At 48.3% G+C, this 19,462-nt stretch overlaps 2 protein-coding genes across 5 annotated transcripts in view; one reads left to right on the top strand and one right to left on the bottom strand.

Moving 5' to 3' along the window:
* Positions 1–309: 309 nt before the first annotated feature.
* Positions 310–13,319, bottom strand: KMT5A (lysine methyltransferase 5A). Of its 2 annotated transcripts, none has more exons than XM_032198784.1 (8): positions 12,990–13,319; positions 10,078–10,172; positions 7,913–8,069; positions 6,573–6,789; positions 5,736–5,820; positions 5,319–5,378; positions 4,167–4,357; positions 310–3,047 (listed from the first exon to the last, which is right to left on the bottom strand). In XM_032198784.1, the coding sequence occupies exons 2-8, from the start codon at positions 10,162–10,164 to the stop codon at positions 2,837–2,839; spliced, it is 1,008 nt and encodes a 335-aa protein (XP_032054675.1). In that variant the 5' UTR covers positions 10,165–10,172; positions 12,990–13,319; the 3' UTR covers positions 310–2,836. The 2 variants fall into 2 exon arrangements, with proteins under 2 accessions (XP_032054675.1, XP_032054674.1); XM_032198783.1 differs by lacking the exon at positions 12,990–13,319 and adding an exon at positions 10,494–10,518.
* A 1,366-nt stretch (positions 13,320–14,685) lies between these two features.
* The window catches only part of SBNO1 (strawberry notch homolog 1), a 33,015-nt gene continuing 28,238 nt past the window's right edge, over positions 14,686–19,462 (top strand). The window contains exon 1 of one of the 3 annotated variants that reach the window (XM_032199335.1): positions 14,686–14,806. The gene's annotated coding sequence lies outside the window, so the exon portion shown is untranslated. Of the gene's footprint in view, positions 14,807–15,510; positions 15,883–15,963; positions 19,449–19,462 lie in introns of those variants that run through there. The other 2 variants (XM_032199334.1, XM_032199336.1) reach the window with 2 other exon arrangements.

The following is a 19,462-nucleotide window of genomic DNA, read 5'->3' as shown; positions in this document are numbered from 1 at the left end:
GGCAACAGCCAGGACACATATCTGACCTGAAAAGATGTAAACGTGTTCTGAAATGCAAATTCCTGGGTGATTCATCCAAAGATGTATTTTCCAGGATCCTTGGGGGGTGGGCGGGTATGGGGGGAGGTGTTGGGGATTATGCCCAAACCCACAGTAATTATGCTATCAAATCTTTATCTGAAGTTGTTTCATTAAGTACAGAAATTAAACAGATGAGTGTAAGAGTACCAGCTTGCCAAGGAGGTACAGAAGACTGTAACATAGCCCTTCTTTACTGCTAGTTGAAGGAGACAATGAATGCAGCAATTATTCAAGTTGCTACTGAAGATGTTCTTTATTGAAAACTAGAAGCAGGGGTTCACCAGTTATAGGGGACAGAAGAGCACCCCAACCTTTTGGGGCTATTCTTTTCCGGCACCATCACAGCTGCATCCATCCAGTCTGGTATCAAGTGAACTGCCCAACTTCTCTCAGAATGGAAGCAAATTCCTTGGCTAGGGCAGGTTAAAGCCCTGCTAAAGCAACCTTGCTGCCTCCGGTAAAGAGGAACAAGCCTTATGAGAGACGTTTAACTCCCAACCCAAGGACGTCTTTCCCTGCTAAGTGCTTTAAACCTTATTTAGAAGGCGAATCCTTCCTATAAGGCACAAGGATAAAATCAGAACTGTGTGTTCTTGTGAAAATTATTTTGAAATATATACACACAAACATATATATGCACACATATATACATACACTTGTATATATAGCTCCTAGAAAAGTAAAAGATACATTCTCAGTGCAATATCAGCTTTATTACCATCTTCCGATGCAGTGCTACTTGATTACCAGTTAAGCATTTCAGAGAAGACATTTTCCTTTTTATGTAAAACAGGGAGAGATTCTCCCTTTCTCATTTACGGAAGTGATGCTGAAGAACAGAGGTTTTAAGCTATTTAACCTGATATAGAACAAGCAAATGTTTAAATAAAGAACAAATAAAGAAGCATTTGATTCCAATTTTGACTTCAGGGAAGCACTCTACTAGAACAGGGTACTGTACACTGCTGTAGCGTCTCTGTTACTGAGACCGGAGAGAAATCACTGCCAACTAGAACAAGTCAGCCAAAGAAGCTTACTTGTAACTCAGTACATGTAAGGTAACAGGTCTCCAGTTAATCCTTCAGAAATTGTGAAAATACAAAGGCTTTCTCTGCTGAGCTTGCCTAGTGTTAAATGGTAAATAACATTAAGCATTTAATGGCTAATGATTTTCACAGCTTTCCTTCAAAATGCTAACGATCTGCAATGGAGACAGGTACTATAGCAGCCACTTCATCAATAATAAATATATTCTTTATTTTACAGAGACATTGTCTTCAAGTTTTTAATTTAAAAAATACATCACTAAGCCACCTCTCTTGCTGCTGGAGCATACAACCACGATGTTGTTGCTGTCTAACCTATCACATAGGCAAGCATGTAAGATTGTCCTAGAGGGCATTAGCTGGAGCAGCTGCAGCCTTCAAGACTTGAGGAATAGAAGACATTAACAGAGCCACAGACCCCTTGCCGACATCTTCCAGCAGCAAGCGTGGCTGATGGCTCACAGCCATCTTCATCTACACACATGCCAAGCCTGCCTTGGCAAAAATTCCAACCGGTAAGAATTAATCTTTAACATAAAGGACCTGCATTGTATATTGCCCGCCTATACCACCCATTTGGTTCTCCAACAGTCGTGTTACAAACATCTGTAAGATGCCAAACGCTCAGCTCCCATTTAAGACAGTGGGACCAGACCGTGCTGGACAGACCTACAGGACCAGGCAATAAGGAATCTACTTTCTTCATTGCATGAACTCCATCATTACAGTTTGAAGCTGCATATGAAGATGACTCCTATTTTTGGAACCACTATGCTCTATTTCAAGCATTCACAGTAAATAAATAGCTTCTGATGTGGCTAGTTAGCATAGAAAGGCAATAAAAAATTTTTGGAGAGAGCTTCTTTTGCTTCTTTAAAACCCTCTAGGAGACACCTCCAAGAATCAGCCGTCAACTATAAAAAGGTACCATCTCAAATTTAGAAAATAAGTAATGTCAAGCATTGATTCTCACTGTGAAGTTACAGCTCCACATTTGTAATCAGTATCAACCCAGTCTATCAAAATCCATCCACATTTGGCTTGGAGTCATTTCTCTGATGAAAGCAGCCAATTTGACCATCCATTTCCCTCCGCACAAGTGCATTTAAACTTCATTGCCAGAGACACCGCACTGGAAGAGACTTAGATCCCTAACACAGATTTGAGAATGATAGAAACAATAACATCCATCTCAAAAAAAATCCTGTCAGCACTGGGATGTAAACAAGTCTGACAAGTAGACAAGCCATTGGATGTAAGAGTCAGCATACGAAAGTACATCTGCTGTCATAAAGCTAATGCCAAGTTCATCACCCCACAAAACGGAGCATGAGATTTCATTGCAAAAGTAGAAGCACAACCCAAATGATTACGTTTCAATCTGTGCAGGTCTTCGCATGCTCAGGTGGCACGGGTCACTATGAAAAAGTGTTCAGTTTTTAGGGAGGGTTTCCTTTTACAATATAAAAGTTTTGGCAATCTAATGTCAATTACTCAAGCCTGCCTGGAGATCTGGAATAGGAATTTAAAAACTGCAAAGCAAAAAGGTAGTTTTCAAGGAGCTCAGAACACCATAAGCAGTCCACTAAGAAAGCTGAGGGAAATGAGGGCAGGAGAAAATAAAATAAAAATCCACTGACTCCTTGTAGAGCGTGCTCAGTCCAAAAAAATAGAAACCCACACACAAAATCACACCCAAAGATGAAGAGTTAGTGTTTCAGCCATGGATGTGCTGCAATGGAAGCTTTGCTTCTGTCTCCATAGTCGTACAACAGTTCTTCACCTGCTTTAATGTCTCTGGAAGCTATCAGTATGAGATGAGGCACACCATCAATGTCATGGAGCTTTGTTTGACAATTGCCACATTTGCTGTGATTAATCAGTCTTCCCAGACGATTAGTTTCTTTTGTAGCATCAACACTGAAAGAACAAGAACAGAGTGCAGGATTGCTCCATGTCATGCACAAGTCATGTCAGGGGACAAAAACCAAAGTGCAAGACAGATAAAGACTTAGGAATTCACACAAGGCTCAGAAAAAATGAAGGAAAAATATCATCACGGAATATTCATATGTTTAAACAGTATGTAAGAACTATGTAGGTTAACCAAAGTAATTATGGAAGACTTGTAAGTTACCAGAGAAATGAATGCTTCAGACTACGTTCTCAAGTTGCCTGTTTCTAAGCAGCTCTCTATTGTTTCCAAGGAATAGCACAACCCAAATGCAGGACAACACCAGAAAGGCTTTATACCTTCACAAAATCTCCCTCAAGAAAACTGTGTCAAAGCTAAATACTCCCCACAGAGTAAGCAAATGAAAAATGAAAAAGCCTCTACTCACAGAGAAGATAATGCCCAAAGGCTACGTGTCCAGCTTCCAGAGACACATCTTAAAGCTCTAGTGCCTCAGTGCTCTAAGAATTACAACGGCAGATATTGCTATGACATCTAGACTGCAAGGCAGATACTCAGAATACAGAGCTCTTCAAGGTAATTAACAGACAGGTTAACTAACCCACACTCCAGTCTATAGTAACATCGGCCAAGGAAGAAAGAAGGTAGAACATTTGCTTTAGAAGAATTGGAGTTAGGGGCAAATAAAACAGCAGAGTGATAAAGCACGCACATGAGGTTGTTGCCAGGTACTAGAGAAAGAAAGACCCAGTCAAGTACGGCTGAAGGAGGTGTTTCTCTTACAGGGTCTGTCCGTACTGCTTTTCAAAGAAGTCATTACAACTCAGGAGAAGTAAACAATTTTACAGAACAGTGAGTTGAGGCAGAAATCCATGGCAAAGCTGTAAACCTCATCCAAGCAGATACAGCTTTCCACATAGCTTGTGCTGTGCTTCAGAGAAGGCAGCTTTGAGTCATCTGCCATTCCTTTTAGCCTTGAGGTACAGGAGGCTCTTGGACTGTGAAACAGTGCTCCAAGAAAATTCCCTAATTCATGGCTCCCAATAAAAATTGGATGAAAACAACACAAGAAAAACCAAAGTTTCTACTGCTCAACTACTACACTTAAGTCCAAAGAAGCTTACCAGTACGTTTTGCTGAGGTACTGAAAATAGTACATATAGCAGCCTGTGGATGGATCTTGAGCATACATGGCTTCCCGCTTTTTAGCATCAGTGATCTCTATGAGATCCCCATGATATTCCACTACAAATTCTCCTCGATTAAAATGTTTAGTAGCAATTACGCCTCTCCCTTTGCCATCAATGTAATCAATCTGTTGAGTTGAAAAGAAAATCAGCTGGGAAATTACAAAGTATTTACATGACTGCAAATATGCCATTTACTAGGAAATGAGCGTGCGTCACATTTGTCACAAACACCATGCCGTAGCAGTTTTTAATGTGTTGCAGACAGAGCTGGGGAAGCACAATGCATGACATCATGGAAGAATCAGGATGAGTTCAAGATGCAACCTACGAGTTACCATGGATTTTGATAAAAAGGAACTAAGAATTACTTTAAATAAATTACATACACAGAAGTTATCAATTTTTCCCTTTTAAACTACCTACTGAGGGACTAAGCTTTTCCATTTCAAGGGCACCATCAGCAGGCACAGGAAGAAATGTCAGAGGTACAGAAAGATCAATCACAGAAGTCACATTTGTCACTCGTGTATTTTATTATTCTGCCCCCAGCCTAACCTGGGCAACTCTCCCACTCCAAGAAAGTTATCCAATCACCATCCTAGAAGATCCAGTGTTAACTGCAGGGGGGGGAGGGGGAGGTTCACAGCTCTCTTGCACTTCCAGGAGCTACTTCTGCTTTAAACTCTAGAAGGGGTGGTCAGAGTAACCCAAACAGTAAGCAGCTGGTGCCAATAACTAACATTTGCTGCCACTGGGAAGAGAACCAGTAGAATCAATTAGCTTCAGTGCCATAATGAAGAACCCACAGCAACTAGCTGTACACAGGATAAGAGAATTTGTAACCATTCAGTGGGTATATGGGTATTACCTTTTGTACGTATTACAGTTAAGAGGATATATCTAACCCCATTTTTGGAAGAATATGTTCTTCAGAGTCAAGTATTACCCATTCAAAAGGGGTAGACAGTGTGCTCCACTTTCATCTTTCTACCAAGGAACTGGAACAGTTCTGAGTTCTGCAACTTTCTCTTTAAACAGATTAAGAGCAACAGACTGCCCAGCTACTCGGGTTGACACTGCAATTACCTTCATTCCTTCCTCTTTCCCGCTTGTAATTAGTTCATCTATTTTCCTCCTTTCCTCAGTCTGGGGAAGAAACAAGACAAAACACACGGCCACGTTATTCTTTCAGATTTTGTAGTTTGTACCAGAGCTAAGAGTAAACAATTAGACAGTGACACTCATTTTTCCAAACCATCCCATCCTCCTAAAATTGTAGAGACTTCTACCCTCCCGCCCCAAAGACGTATCATCATCTAGATTCTATGTTAAAAGAAATGGATCAACATCTCTGTACTTTAGAAGTGTTTTTAACAATACTTCCAGTGAACTGGCTAACATTAACATTTCCACATAGTGGAAACACTGATAGTTATATGCTTTCTCAAACACTCAATTAAATGGCAACATTATAAGCAATGTGATTTTAACAAGAAGCACTACCTCCAATTCAGATTTGCTCTTCCTGGAACTTCTTCTAACTGGGTAATAATCTGTCACTTTTCGATTTGGGGTTCTTCCTTGCGTTCTAAAGAATAAGAAAAATAAGGATCACACATATCAGACTATTTCTGAAGTTACACCTCTAGAACAAGGACCTGTAAAAAAGTTTTTGCTTTCAGCTTGGTATGGTGAAAGTTGATCAAGATGAATCAATGTTTCTCATCACTGCTTTTCCTCCCAAGCCATGAGCTACATCCTCTACTAGTCCTTTATCCACATGAATGAGATACCACTGGAAATCAACTGAAACAACTCTGAAACCCTATTGCCCTTTCCAGAAGGGTCTCTAAAATTTAGATAAACTGTTTGGCAAAGAATTCATTAATATTAGGTTACATCACTGCAATAACATGAGAAAGGGTTCCAGCTCAGCCAGAAAGCCACCATCTGCAATTAATCCAATATCCTGTTTCTGGCAAGATACACTCCCATTTGTCCACAGAAAAGTAGGTCTTAATGGTTCGTTAATTTCATTTTCTAGAGGTGATCAGCAAGTATTTCACTTGAGTTAAAATACACAAACCCTGCTTGCAGGAAGAGGTCATCTGCATGAAGATGCGTACTTTGAGTGCTATTTTATATTTTCAAACATGCTATTCTTGAGGAAAAGTCATATTTAAAATTTATTCCCTCCAACATAGCCATGTGCTTAAACAAACAAGAGAAACATTAATGACAAGTCTGACTATATCTCCCCTGAGCATAAAATGTAGATCAAGCCTCCCAGTACAAAAGGACATAAAGCAGAAGAGCTTTTACAATTCAGAAGCCACTCACTTTCTCCTTGGTCCGCGTTTTGTTTTAACCATCTTTTTCTGAGCTGGCTTTGCATTGGCCTCATCAGCACCATCGGAAGGCAGGGGAGTCTTCTCAGTTTCTGCAGTTTCTTGGTTTTGATCAGAAGAGGGTACCGGAGTATTGCACCCACTTTCTTTTTCTTTCTGGTCGTCTGGTTTCATAGCACCTTCAATTATATTGCTACCATTCTTTTTTTCTGGTGACAGGAAAATAAAGTAAGGCTCTGAACTCAAGATCATCTATACCAGATTGCTTTTAAATGAATTCCAATGGTTTCTAGTCCAAGTTTCTAGTTCTGTCAAACAGGAGAAAAAGGGAATGAATGATACAATCTCTTTGTGCTAGAACCCAGACACTTACTAGACTCTTGAGCGCTCATTGCTACAATACATGCAGTACAGAGGGAGGCATGAACAGAGAAAAAGATAAAACAGAGCCTGAGTACCTTGTCATGATCGGAAAACTGAGCAGCAAACCTGACCTGAACCCGTAGCACCTTCAGTGCGGTATTTGAGCCAAGTGCTCAGTTTGCCAGTCGGTGCCTTTGGCATTCTAAGCCATCATGTTGCTACTGATGAATCAGCACCCTGCACTGAAGGAGCACAGGTCTCTGGATCCTGCACTGCTGTGATCAATAGCCTCGCAGGCTGGTACAAAGCAGTCAATACCACTCAGGAATCCAAAGGTCAGACACAAGAAAAAGCCTAATCCACGCCCATTCCATTTTCTTTGCTGAGCGCATCATACCTTGAGCTGACCACATCCTCCTGCTCAGCTCACTGATTTAGAGGTAAATAAGCATGCCTTAAGACTTAATAAAGTTTTTATATAAGGCAAATTACCATGTTGAAGCCCCACATGACAAAACAGATGCTTCAATCTCAGTAGAGAAATGAAGCACAGCTGAAAGGCCACAATTCCTCTGCAGAACAGGCTAAAGCCATCTTCACCTTCTTGTTAAAACTTGGGAGCTAAAGCTCTCAGGTCCCAGAAAACCTGTGCTAAATGGGGCTTAAAACACCTACTTGCTACAAGTGTTTGCATCAGAACATTTTGACAGATTACCACAGTTAACAACCACACCTTTAAACAGAAACCAGCTGATCTGTTTTTCCATCAATGCCCCGTAAATCCAGGACCTAAGTTTTGAAAAGGATAAGGACACCATCACCCCTATAGAGTCTCTGTTTGCTGATAAGAGCTGTAGGACTGGGAAAGCGACCAGAGCAGGGAGCTGCCTGGCCTCCTGAGGTTCTGAAACTAGGGAGGGAGGAGGAAAGAATGTCTCGTAAAGCCAATAATCCAAATATCAAGCTTACCATCTCCTTTTCTGTTGGTTTCATTTAGTGTTTTGCCCTGACATTTCACCTCGTGATACATGACCGAGTTTTCTTCTTGAAGTGGGGGGCGAGCACCAGGAGTTTTGCTAGGATTCAGGTAGCTGCAGATTTTGGATTGACCAATAAACACATTCTCCTAAAACAGAGCCACACAAAAATCAGTACATTACAGACGTGCCAGGAACCTCCAGCTGGTATCCACAACGCGCTGCAAAAACAAGGCTGACAGCTGACTGGGCAAACGTAAGTTATATTGCCGTAATGCCTCATGTTTGCTACCGTTGCTATTTCTACTACATGAAAACATAACTGTGGTAAGCGCTTGGAGAACTTTACTAATGCAAACTTTCAGTTCAAGAAGAGACTCACATGAAATGTGGTAGGATGGGATATTCATAACTACAGTTTCCGTCCTGTGCTTCAGAATGTGAACTCTGGTACTAAAAAAATAACCAAGCTATTCAGAGGGCAAGCCAAGAGAAGTACAAATAACACAGCAAGAACTGCACAAGCCTCAGACATATCTCTCACAGTCAGAGAGGTACGAGCTTGCCCAAACACTCTTTTAAAGCGTCAAATATCACTGCCATTAACTACATGCTCTACTGAGCAACACTGAGGACAGGAATCAGTTTTGGACAGCCTACTTTGAGTGACATCTCTCAGTAAGGTCTGGGAGATAAACAATGCTATCTTTTCTTTATCCGTTATAACACAAAATAAAGTCTAGATGTTGCTGACGGCATAAAAAACACATAAGAGCCTGGGCAAAACACGTGGTCCCAGGAGGATAATGGTGAAGGCTCTGATGTGGTTAAACACCACAAAGACCAGGGTTTGTGTGTGGGCTCAGGCTCGGAGAACATCAGCCGTGAGGAGCACAGACCTAGCAGTTCCGTGGAGCTGGGCCGCCTTTGCTTTTATGGTCTCTGCCACCTGGCCAGGCCTGACTGCACTGTGTGCAGAGGGCACACGGATTGCAGCTGTGAGCCTCAGTGTCTGGGCAAACAGATGCAGCTTGGCTAGAGCAAGCTTGCCTTGGCATATTTCGACTCAACTAAAAGCACTTACAGGCACCGCAACCCAGATGAAACAACAAAAATATGCCTCCTTTTTAAGCATACAAAGGTTCTCATTGGTTAAAAAACAAAATAGCTCAAAGATGTCACTTGACTAAACTAATGGTCCAGTGTATGCTGTCCCATAAAACTAGTAAAGTAAACAAAGCATGCAATAGAATACCAACAATAATTTTAATAGTTATTAAGACATGAGTAACATACTCAGTGCATACATAATTCATACTCAAAATAAAGCCAGTTAAAGGCTCAAATCTTAGAGCATAAATAAATTTCAGTAAGAATTAAGCTTGCAGCAGAACAACCTGAGAAGGAGCAAGTCCATTTGACTGTAAGGATTAAGTGCTACAAAAGCACTGCATTTTAACAAATGCAAGCAGTGAACCCTGCACTGAGAAAATCTTTGAGTTTAGTGAGAACCTAAAATATGGGCATTTCCGGAGAAAGCCAGAAGCAGCCAACTGCAGCAGTTCACCTGCCAAAGAAGCCTCCTGGCTTTGAGCTTGCTGTCAGCAGGCACTAAACAGCCACTTTTTCAGCACAGCCTCCTCCCCAGTTCCCAATTCCCCTCCTGCTGCGCTGTCAGCTACAGAGGCACGGCTGCCATGTCTTTGTCTGTGCCAGGCTTCAGACCTAGAGCAAACATTTTCTCAGCACAGCAGAGCACATTAAGAGCTGCTGAGGGAGGCTGGGTTTTGATACAATACCCACTGTTATTTCCACGGAGACTTAAACGCAAAGGGATTACCAACCTCTAGCTAGATGCCTCTAGAACGACCACAGGGCACAGGAAATGTCAAGAATATCACCCACCCTGGGGCCTGCTGACTGGCTGACAGCAGCACCCGGCGCTCTCAGGACAGCTGGCAGCAGGGCATAGAGGGACACGGCCACAGCCCAACTCCCCTCACCCCCCCCGATTCCTGATGCACCCCAGGAACCCCACAGGCCCGTCTCCTGAGAAGCCGAGGCTCCGCACGGCCGCTACCGCCCTGTGAGGGTAACCGGGGGTCACGGCAGGCCCCAGGAGCCTCCCGCCCCGCTCGGGGCCCGAGCAGCGCTTACCCCACCGGCCCGGGGGCGGCCGGGGCCCTTCCTCTCGGCGTTCTCGGGGCTCGCCTCCTCCGCGCCGCCCGCCCTGGCCTTGGGCATGTTCTTCCCTAGAAGCGAGAGGAGAAGAGCGGCAGCTGAGCCATGGCCGGCGCTGCCTCCGGGCCGCCGTCATCGCCCGCCCGCCGCGGCCTGCGCCATGTTTAAAGGGCTCGCTGCTCCCGGCAGGCCGAGCCGCGGCGGCCCAGCCCCTTCCCGGCGAGCTGCGCACACCGCGCGGGGGAGGAGTCCCGCCGGCACCTCCCGGGAGGAGCCTCCGCGCCCCGGCCGCCCCGCAGCCGCCGGGAGCCCCGAGCGCCGCCTTGCCCCGCGCCGCGGAGACCCCGCCGCCACCCCCGGCCCTGCTGCCTCGCCCCTCAGAGCTCCGGCACCTTTCGCCATGGCGGCGGCGGCGCGGCCGGGCCCGGCGCTCAGCAGCCCCCCGCGGCCGGGCTCCGCCGCCGCCCTCCCCGGGAGCTCCCCCGCCGCCGCCAACTGCTCCGCGGGGAGACGCCGCGCCCTGCGCCGCCTTCCCATTGGTTCAGAACACTGTCAGTAAGCGCTGCCGCGCCCTCTGATTGGGTGTCTTGGCGCAGCCCCGCCCTCTCCGTGTCAAACGGAGCTGGGGCAAGCTCCCGGGAACGGCGTTTAAACGCGCGTTCCGCGGGCGCTGATTGGCCCGCGCGAAGGGCAACGGGCGCTCTGATTGGCGGAGAGCAGGAGGACCGCCCCCAAAGGCGCGGGGCTGCGCCACGTGGGTGGGGGCGAGGAGGGCGCCACCGGGGCCCGCTCTGGTCCTCCCCGCACCGGCACCGGGCGCGGCCCAAGGGCACCGGAATAAAACGAGCAGGGAACGGCCGGGCCGCCCCGGCCGCCCGAAGCACCTGCAGGGCCGCGAGCGCCCTGCTCGCAGCCCCAAGCGCATGCGGTGAAATACCGGGGAATTGGCGTCAGCGGGGTGGAACCGGTGATAAAGCCGGGACACGAGGGAGTGGAACCGGGTGAAGGGGAACCGGCGGCGCGGCGCGCACCAGCGGGAGGCTCTGTGTTGGCAGTGCGAAGTCAGGAAGCTGCTGCGCACGCATGGCCAAGCAGAGCAGTGACACCGAGAAGCAAGTCGCCGCCAGGCTCCCTTATTTCTGCCCTATTTCCCTTTTAGGACTCCTCTAACGACAGCGACCGGCATGCCCGGGGCATGGACCGACAGCCACGCGGCCCCTGTGCCTCCACCGTGGCGAATGGTTGCCCACCGGCAGCTTAGCAGTGGCCACTTGTCCTCTTGGGTATCCACACAGGGCTTTGTCAACCTGCTGAAGGTGTCGGTACCAATGAAAACTACCCCTCTCCTTAAGAAGAAAACAGAAAATAAATAAAAAACAACACTGTGAGCTTCGGGAGGTGCCCAGGTGCTTTGAGAAAAGGCAGCAGAAGCCCAGCTCTGCACCCTCCGTGGCAACGCTGCTGCTTTTCAGGGAGGTGACCCCAATGTAGGGCGTTTTCCTGTAAACTTAGCAGAGAAGGGGCTGCTGCCAGCTGGGCGTTGTGTCCTCAGGCAGCCCCACTACGACAGGCACACCAGGCTCTCTGGAGAAGCACTGGAGCTCTTGGCAGAATCTGGGCTGATTTTTCCACCCCAGTTCACGCTGTGCTTTTGACACGACTACGATGTCACGGGGGAAAAAAATCCTGCATAAATTGTTAATGACGATTCCCTTCCTGCAGTAATTTGGGAATAGTATTTGTTGTATCCTGGGGAAGGTCTGGAAATTCCTATCGCTTTGCTCAGTTTATTTTTATTTAATCTCAGATATTTCTTAATATTTTATGTATGTATAACAAAGCAACCGAGTTGGCATCGAAGCCGTCCAGGCAGCCGCTAGAGGGCAAAGCAAGCTAAATCATTTTCATCTCTAGAGCAACAAAGAAAACGGCGTCAACCCCAGCTGGCCTCCGCTCCCCACAGAAGGGGCTGGTTTCCCCGCGTCAGCTCCTCGGGGAGCTGTGGCCAAAAAGCCAGCGCCGAGGGGAAGTTCCAGCGTTATCAGCCCGCAGCCCACGGAGGATGTGCCTGCTGCCAGTGCCAGTCACCATGACTCGGCGTGCAGCGTCGGCCTGCTGAGTGCTCCAGAGAGAGCAGCAGGGCTCCTCCTCGCACCAGCTGTGGAACCCAGTGACCCAATTCTCATCTCCCAGAGAGTGTTGGAGCAGCTCCTCGGAGCACTGCCTTCTGACAGTGAAATGTGAAATGGACAGCAAGAGAAATAATGAGCAAAGCGCTGGGTGTGCTCAGAAAAGAAAGAAAATTTCAAGAGTAAATACATCCAGTCTCCATTAACACTTCAACGAGTTTCTTAAACGTCTTTTTAGGACTGGGTGCCTCTGAATCTGACAGTTAAATTTCTTTCAGACACACCACAAAGACACACTTGTTAAGTATTTCCAACTGAGCACGAGTGATTGCTGCGCATCTCACTTTCCCACCTGTCAAATTTGCGATGAAGCATCACAACATTTACACAGATTGCTTCTCTACGAGATGAAATGCTGACAATTTTGTGTTTCAGCCACTGTACCTCTCCCTCGGAAAGGAAGTAAAAATAAATGCCTTGAGGGTAACTGCTGAATACTACGCTAAGCAATGTTATTTTGCAAAGTTGTATAGAAAAATGTTAGTAGGCATCAATTCCATTTCCCTGATTATAAAAATACATTCAGAGTAGCATCTACCCTGTAAATGCTTTGTACCCAGTGGTAAAAAAATAATTTCTCTAACCAAAAAGTGCATTCGGTGACATACTTATTTCATATTTCAGGTCATAGGGAAATAGCTTTTCATGTGGTAATTACACGTGAGCAGGGAGCAGCAGTGCCACCAGCGGGTTACTCACCTCCCAGTCGAGGATGATCATAAACTCTGTTCCTGGGCCTCTTTTCAACTCAAGACATCAGAAATGTCACTTTCTTGTCATGATTGTGTGGTGCTGTTCAGATGCATTTAGCATTAAATATGCTGCACGTGACCTGTACTCCTTTGTGCCTTTACTTGAGGTATGTAGAGGGCAACAGTCAAGAAGTGAGGTGCCATTTAAATTGTTCTAATCTCTGGCCAGCCGTCTGTCATCTTTTCCTCCATTTAGTGTCTGAAGCATCACTGATTGATCTAAATTACTTAGATCTTAAATTGCCTAACTTTTATTGCTTGATTTTTGTGTAATAAAAAGAAGGGGGTGGACTTGGATAAAATTGAATGCGCAGTACTTAACATTTTAAACAGATTTCACTACCGCCCACGCTTTATGCCTGCTTCAGCTTTGTGAAAATCCTTCGAAACTGTTGCATTCTTACACAACTGGGTAAATCTTTTGACGAAAGCCTTCCTTTTAGCAAAAAAACGAGTCTGAGGGCCTTCAGTGGCACAATGCTCTCCAGACGTAGAGCCAGCCCGTGCAGCCGGCGGGTTCTCAAGCAGCCAGGTCTTTGCGGCAGCGATTCCCACACCCTGCGGCCCACCCGGCAGGGCCGAGCCGTGTGGGGGTACGGCCGGGGGGCACCCCCAGGCCGGCCTCGACCGCATTCTCCTCAAGGGGTCGGGCAGCTCCTGTCAGGGGAGCGGCGGAAAGGGGCGATCAACGCCGGGGTGGAGGCGCAGGAGCGTGCACAAGCCCCGCAGACCCCCGGAGAGCCCCGCGGATGGCGGCGGGCCGGGGCCGAGCCCCCCCCGGCTCCTCAGGACCGGCCCCGCTCCGCCGCCTCAGGCGCCGCTTCAGCACTGCGCATGCGCCTGAGCTTCAGCACAGCACCCCTCCGCGGCGCCTCAGCGGCGCGCATGCGCACAAGCACACCCCCATCGCCTCAACAGCGCGCATGTGCCTGAGCGCCACCCCCGCCCTGCCGCCGCGCATGCGCACCGTCTCCCACCCCCAGCCGCGCAGCCCCTGGCTCTTTTTTCTTCCCATGATGCCCCGCGCGGGGCGGGTCTCGCGAGAGCGCCGCTTCTCGCGTCCCCGCCGCGGCCGCCATCTTGGAGGCGCCGGGATCACGTGACCGCCTGCAGCCGCTCGCCTCCGCCTTCCCCTCCCCCACCCCCGGGAACCGGGCCCGGCCCGGCCCCTCCCGGCTCCGGCCGCCGCCCCGAGGCTGGGCCCGGCGCTTTTTTGAGAACTCGGGAGCCTCTCGCCGTTTATTTTTTTTTATGTTTATTTTTTATTTTAATTTTTCAATTTAATTTTTATTCCCCCCTCCCGGGGGCCGGCCGCCGCCCGGGCGGGGCGGGAAGAGGAGCGGCGCGTCACGTGATGGCCGAGCGCGAGCCGGAGCGCGCCAAAACGCCCGGCGGGGGCGGTGGGGGGGGGGGAGGGGAAGGGCGCGAGGCGGCGGCGGCGCCAGGGCGGGGTCACGTGACGCGCGCGCGGCCTTGGCGGGTAAAGGGGGGGGAGCGGGTCACGTGCCCGCCGCGCGCGCGCCAGCGGCGGGCAGCGCCTGGCGTCACGTGGGGGCGGTGCGCGGCGGCGGTCACGTGGGGCGGCGCGGCGGGCGGCCCTCCCCCTCCCCCTTCTTCCTTCCCTCCCCCTCCCCCTCCGGCCTCCCCTCCCCTGTGAGAGGGGAGGGAGGGCCAAGATGGCGGCCGGCAGTTAGAGAGCGGCGGGGCCGGCGGCGGGCACTGCGGGGAGCGGCCGCGGCGGGACCGGGAGCGAGACGCGAGCGAGTGAGTGAGCCCCGCGCCGCTCCCCGCGGCCTCCTCGGGGCGTTCCCTGCGCGGCGAGGCCTCCTCCCGGGGCTCCCTCAGCGCCTCAGCTCGGGCCTGGGGGGGCTCTGAGGGGAAGGGGCCGGGGGTGGCGGCGGGCCCCGAGCCTGCCTCAGCGCCTGGGCGTGGGCCGGGCCTCGGTGGGGGGCGGTTGGGAGCGGGGCGGGGGCCGGGCTGGGCCTCGGGCGGGCGGGGAGCCCCGCGGGGCTGTGAGGAGCGGGGGCGGGCGGCCTCCCCTGGGCCCCCGGCCTCTCCCCTCAGCCCCCGGCCTCCCCGCCGCGGCTCCCCCCGGCTCCTTTGTGCTCGGCTCAGGGCTGCGGAGCCGCCGCGCTGCCCGCGGAGGGGATTCCCGGTGCCTCGCGGTGCCCCCTGCGCCCTTTCCCCTTCTCCTCGTTGTGCGGGGGGGGCCTCGCAGCCAGGCAGCTCCCGGTACCGGCGTTCCGCAGCCCAAGCGCCCCCCGGTACCGGGGTTACGCAGCCGCTCCGGGCCCAACCCGGAAGTTTTTGTCCGCCCCACGTGGCGGCGGCTCCCCCCCGGCTCCCCCCGGCCGCCTGCGGGGCCGCCGCGCCTCGCCCCCGGGTTGCCAGGGGGAGCGGGCCCCGCGTCCCTGCCGAGCCCTGAGGTGTGTGGGGGGGGTGGGGTGGGGAGGCCTTGCGGGGCTCCCTCCCGTTCGTCCCGCTGTTATTTTTGGCTGGCCGGGTTCCGCGCTTTGTTGGAGGGGAGAAACGAGGAGTACGAAGCTCTTTCTCTAGGTGCTTGCGGCGTGGTTGTTGGTCTTTGGTGCCTGCTAAAGGTTAGGTTAGTATCTTACGCGTGAAAACCATTTAAATTAACGTGTTAGGTTATTAGCGTGAACAAACGACGATTTCTTACACAAAAACACAAAACCTGTAGTTAATTCTTAACTCAGCGATAGGCTGTTTGCCTTTGAAGTACATAATTTGTCTGGATTAAAGCAGCAAGTGAAAATACCAGGATATTCTGCGAGTTTCTTAAATTGAAGAACTTGATGATGTCAAGCAAATAATTTACTACGGTAGGAGTTGTGTAAGAGCATGACATTCAGATTTTTTTTTCTGTTATCTTTCTTTCTTGCTGGTGTGCTGTTATATTTTAATGTGATCTTAGTCTTTAAAAATAAAAACGTGGGTAGTTTGTCTTACTGTCCGGACAAGTTCTTTGGTGTCAGAACAGGTTGATAGCTGCTCTAGGAGCTTGTGCCTTGGGTTACACCTGGAACTGACTCCCACGGCAGAACTGAGGAAGGGTTCTGGTGTTCGGGTGCTGTGATCACCTCTTTTGGGTTTTTATTTCTTAAAAACCTTTCCTGTCAGCTAGCTTAACCTCTATGTGTCTAGTCTGAAAGCTGACTTCACGTCAAATCGTTGCATTGTTTTTCCTTCTAATATTAAGGAAAAAAAAAAGCTGGATTTCCCATCTTGGTTCTGTACGTCCTGCCTGCTGTAAAATTCATAAGGCAGTTGGGAGAGAGCTTTAGGGCAGAGCTGAATCCCACGGTGTGCTATCCTGAGCTGTGCCTCGTGTCCTCGTGGGTTTCTCTTTGGGGAGAGAAGCAGTGTTTGAACAACTGGCAGGGTATTTACAGGACTGGGCTGCTTTTCACAGAAATCTGAAGATAACTTTGTGCATTTAACTGCAGCGTTAGCCAGTAGTTCTGAGGTTAAAGTGTGAAAGCATGGGTGAGTTTGGTAATTAGCCTTGTACTCCTTGATTGGGTAGTGGCTGGAAACGAGCAGAAGGGATTGGGTTTGAGCTCAGGCTTTTTGTTGCTGTTGTTGTTACCCAGGCTACTTTCTAGAGGCAAAAGCTGGGATGAGCCGAACCCCTGTGGATATCCAGCGAATCCCATAGAGTGGGACTGGGAGTTAACAGCCCTCACACATCTCTTGTGCGAGGCTGCCATGGGATTGTGAAATGTTTCTGCTGCCACTAGTGCACGGGTCAGGCAGCCGGGGTACACATCTGCCTTTCAGTGCTGCATCACGATTTGCATGATACCTCACATGGCTTCCAATATAGCTTAAGTGACGTGTGTTCCTCAGAAAGCTCCTCCTCATAAAAGGAGAACTAGTTGCTTAACTGTGGTAGGGTTGCAGGCTGAGCATTAAAACCGAGTTTGCAGGTTGGGCATGCCAGAGGCCGGCTGTCTGAAGGGTTTGGTAATAGCTTCCCTAGCTGACTGGGATGTTAACTTCAGGCTAAGTTGTGATACTGTAGTTCAGTGCCTTTTATAGGTTCTTAACCTACACAGTGTCACGATGTGGAACTGACAGATTTAGGAATGAAACCTTCTCATGGTTTCAGATTCTACCCTATTCTTCTTGGGGGAACTGGAGAGCAGGTTGCTCTCCATGTGCTTTAGATTTTTTTTTGTTTTGTTTTCTGTCTTTCTAACAAATCTAAAATGGAGGGAGGGAGAGAGCCAGGTTGGCATGGATACATGTCGTAATATTAAACATGGCATTCTGGTTTTGTTTCTTTAAATCAGGAATTATTTACATAATGCACAGTGGTAGGGAAACTGTCGTTTTATCAAAGTTTCAGGCCCTGTTCTTCAGCAGTATAGCACCTTACAAAAATGTTTGGTATATTTTCATAGGCCTTCTTGAAATGGCAGCAGGTTGTATTCTTTTTTAATGCAAAGACTAGCTGGGACACTACCATTGAAATTTTATAAATCCATATTTTTAGTTTTTATCTAACAGGTTGGTTCTTGCTCTGTGACACTGGACAGCCTGACTAAACATAGACAACCTTGTCTGCAAGATTCTGCATGCTCAGAACGGCTCTTCGACTGGTGAAATGCTCAGGGAACAGCTTGTAATATTCACAACTTTTTTTTTTTATAAATATTTTCTTTTGGAGTTTTTTAAGATGTGGCAAACAGGTCCTTATATAGTATTGCCAAAGCTGAGCTGCAGAGCCTGATAAAGTTGTTTTCACTTATGTTAACTAGGAAGCCTCCTACCTTGCAAGATTATGGGGCTGTTTCAGCCTGATAACGTTTTAGGCTTGACTAGTGTATGTCACAAAAAATAAAATAAGCTATCAAGATGCAGCTTTTCCTATGTATTTTTTTCATCTTCTCTCCCTTACTAATCTAAAACTACAAGGGAGAAAAGGGGGGGGTGGCAGCGCGGTGGCACTTGGAAGGTTCACAAAATCTAAAACTGGTGCCAAGTATTCAGGGCTTTTAATGTAAAAATTCTAGAAGTTCAGAATTCCTTTTGTTCTAGTTTCAAACAATGCAGCTTTGTTCCCACCATCCAGAAACAAAATAAATGAAACTAGTTAGTCCAACTTTCATTGTCCAGGCTGTCTGACAGACAAGTAAACAATTGCTGTTGTTTCTCTTAACGGTTGCTAACAGTCCAGCCAAAGCTACTTTTTAAGACTGTTTAACCAGGAGTTAGCATGGGAGGAATACAGCTGGGGGATTTCTCGTATGAAGACAGCTCTGGTAGGAAAGTGGGGGTTCGGAGCTGAACGTACGCACTCTGGAATTCTAGGAATTGCTATGCTGGCTTTTATTGCTGCTCATCTCGTAGAAACTTTGAAGCAAGCAATTAACAAATTACTTCTGTGACTGATTTTCAGAACTCACCCTGATTGAAGTATCCAAGCCATTGTGTTTTTAAGGGCTAAAAATGAAGTGTTCGGTGTAATTGTTCTGTTAAACTTGACCTTAAACAGACTTGATAGGTTGTGGCTCCATTTTAGAGTGGTTGGGCAAGGTGTGCTTCTGTGTGTGGTGCTGTTATTTTTCCTAGCCTTGGTTTGAGTCTTAATTTCATAGGAAGTCCTTGCCTTGTATTGCAATACTAGACTAGAAGTTATCTTAAAGGGAACTAGAACAAAAGAATACTTAAGTAAACGGCTCCAAGCTTCTGTTTTCCCATGCCCCCTGTTCTGTACAGAAGGGCGTACTTACCTCTCAGCTGGGCTTTAGCCATAGCTCCTCCTAGAGATGGCTCGAGCAAAGCTATGTGCAGGCTGAACAATGACCTAACTGTCACTCTTTTTGTACATTTTAGATGTTCTTGTTTGACTGTGTTGAGCAAAGGTGTTTGTGCTGTACAGAAGAGTGCCTGCTCCTTCTCAAATGAAAGCTGCGAAGTTACAAGTGTGAAGTGTTTCAGGGCCGCCAGTTTGAAGGAGTGACCGGTGCTAATTCTCCCCACTGTACAAACTCACCTGCAGTGGCTGAAGTTCCGAACCCCAAAAGGATTGAGAAGCCTAAACTTCATTTTGCAGGCTTCATCCTTCTCCTCCCACCAGTTTATAATTAGGCAACAATGCTGCAAGCCTTTAAACAAAATGATCGCTGTCAGTATTTTAGCCTGAGGAAAATTAGATTTATCCTTCCCTTTTCGATGTGCGTATGTATTTATAGACCCCTTTCATGAGATAGGGGGCTTAATGCTTCCGAAAGGTAAAGCCAGCAGTCTGCTCTTACTCGCTTTTATTGACCCATTCGGGGCTCCAGGAGACGGACTCGTGGGAGGTGACGTCCTCTGAAGGGGCTGACACGGAACTTGTCTGCTCGCTATCTTCAGATCTGCCGTGCCAATAAACTACAAAGTAGGCCGTTCTGC

This window comes from Aythya fuligula, chromosome 17 (assembly GCF_009819795.1).
Source record: "Aythya fuligula isolate bAytFul2 chromosome 17, bAytFul2.pri, whole genome shotgun sequence".
Lineage (NCBI taxonomy): Eukaryota > Metazoa > Chordata > Aves > Anseriformes > Anatidae > Aythya > Aythya fuligula.
Note: the sequence above shows the minus strand (reverse complement) of the source record. Positions and strands in the feature narration are given on the sequence as shown.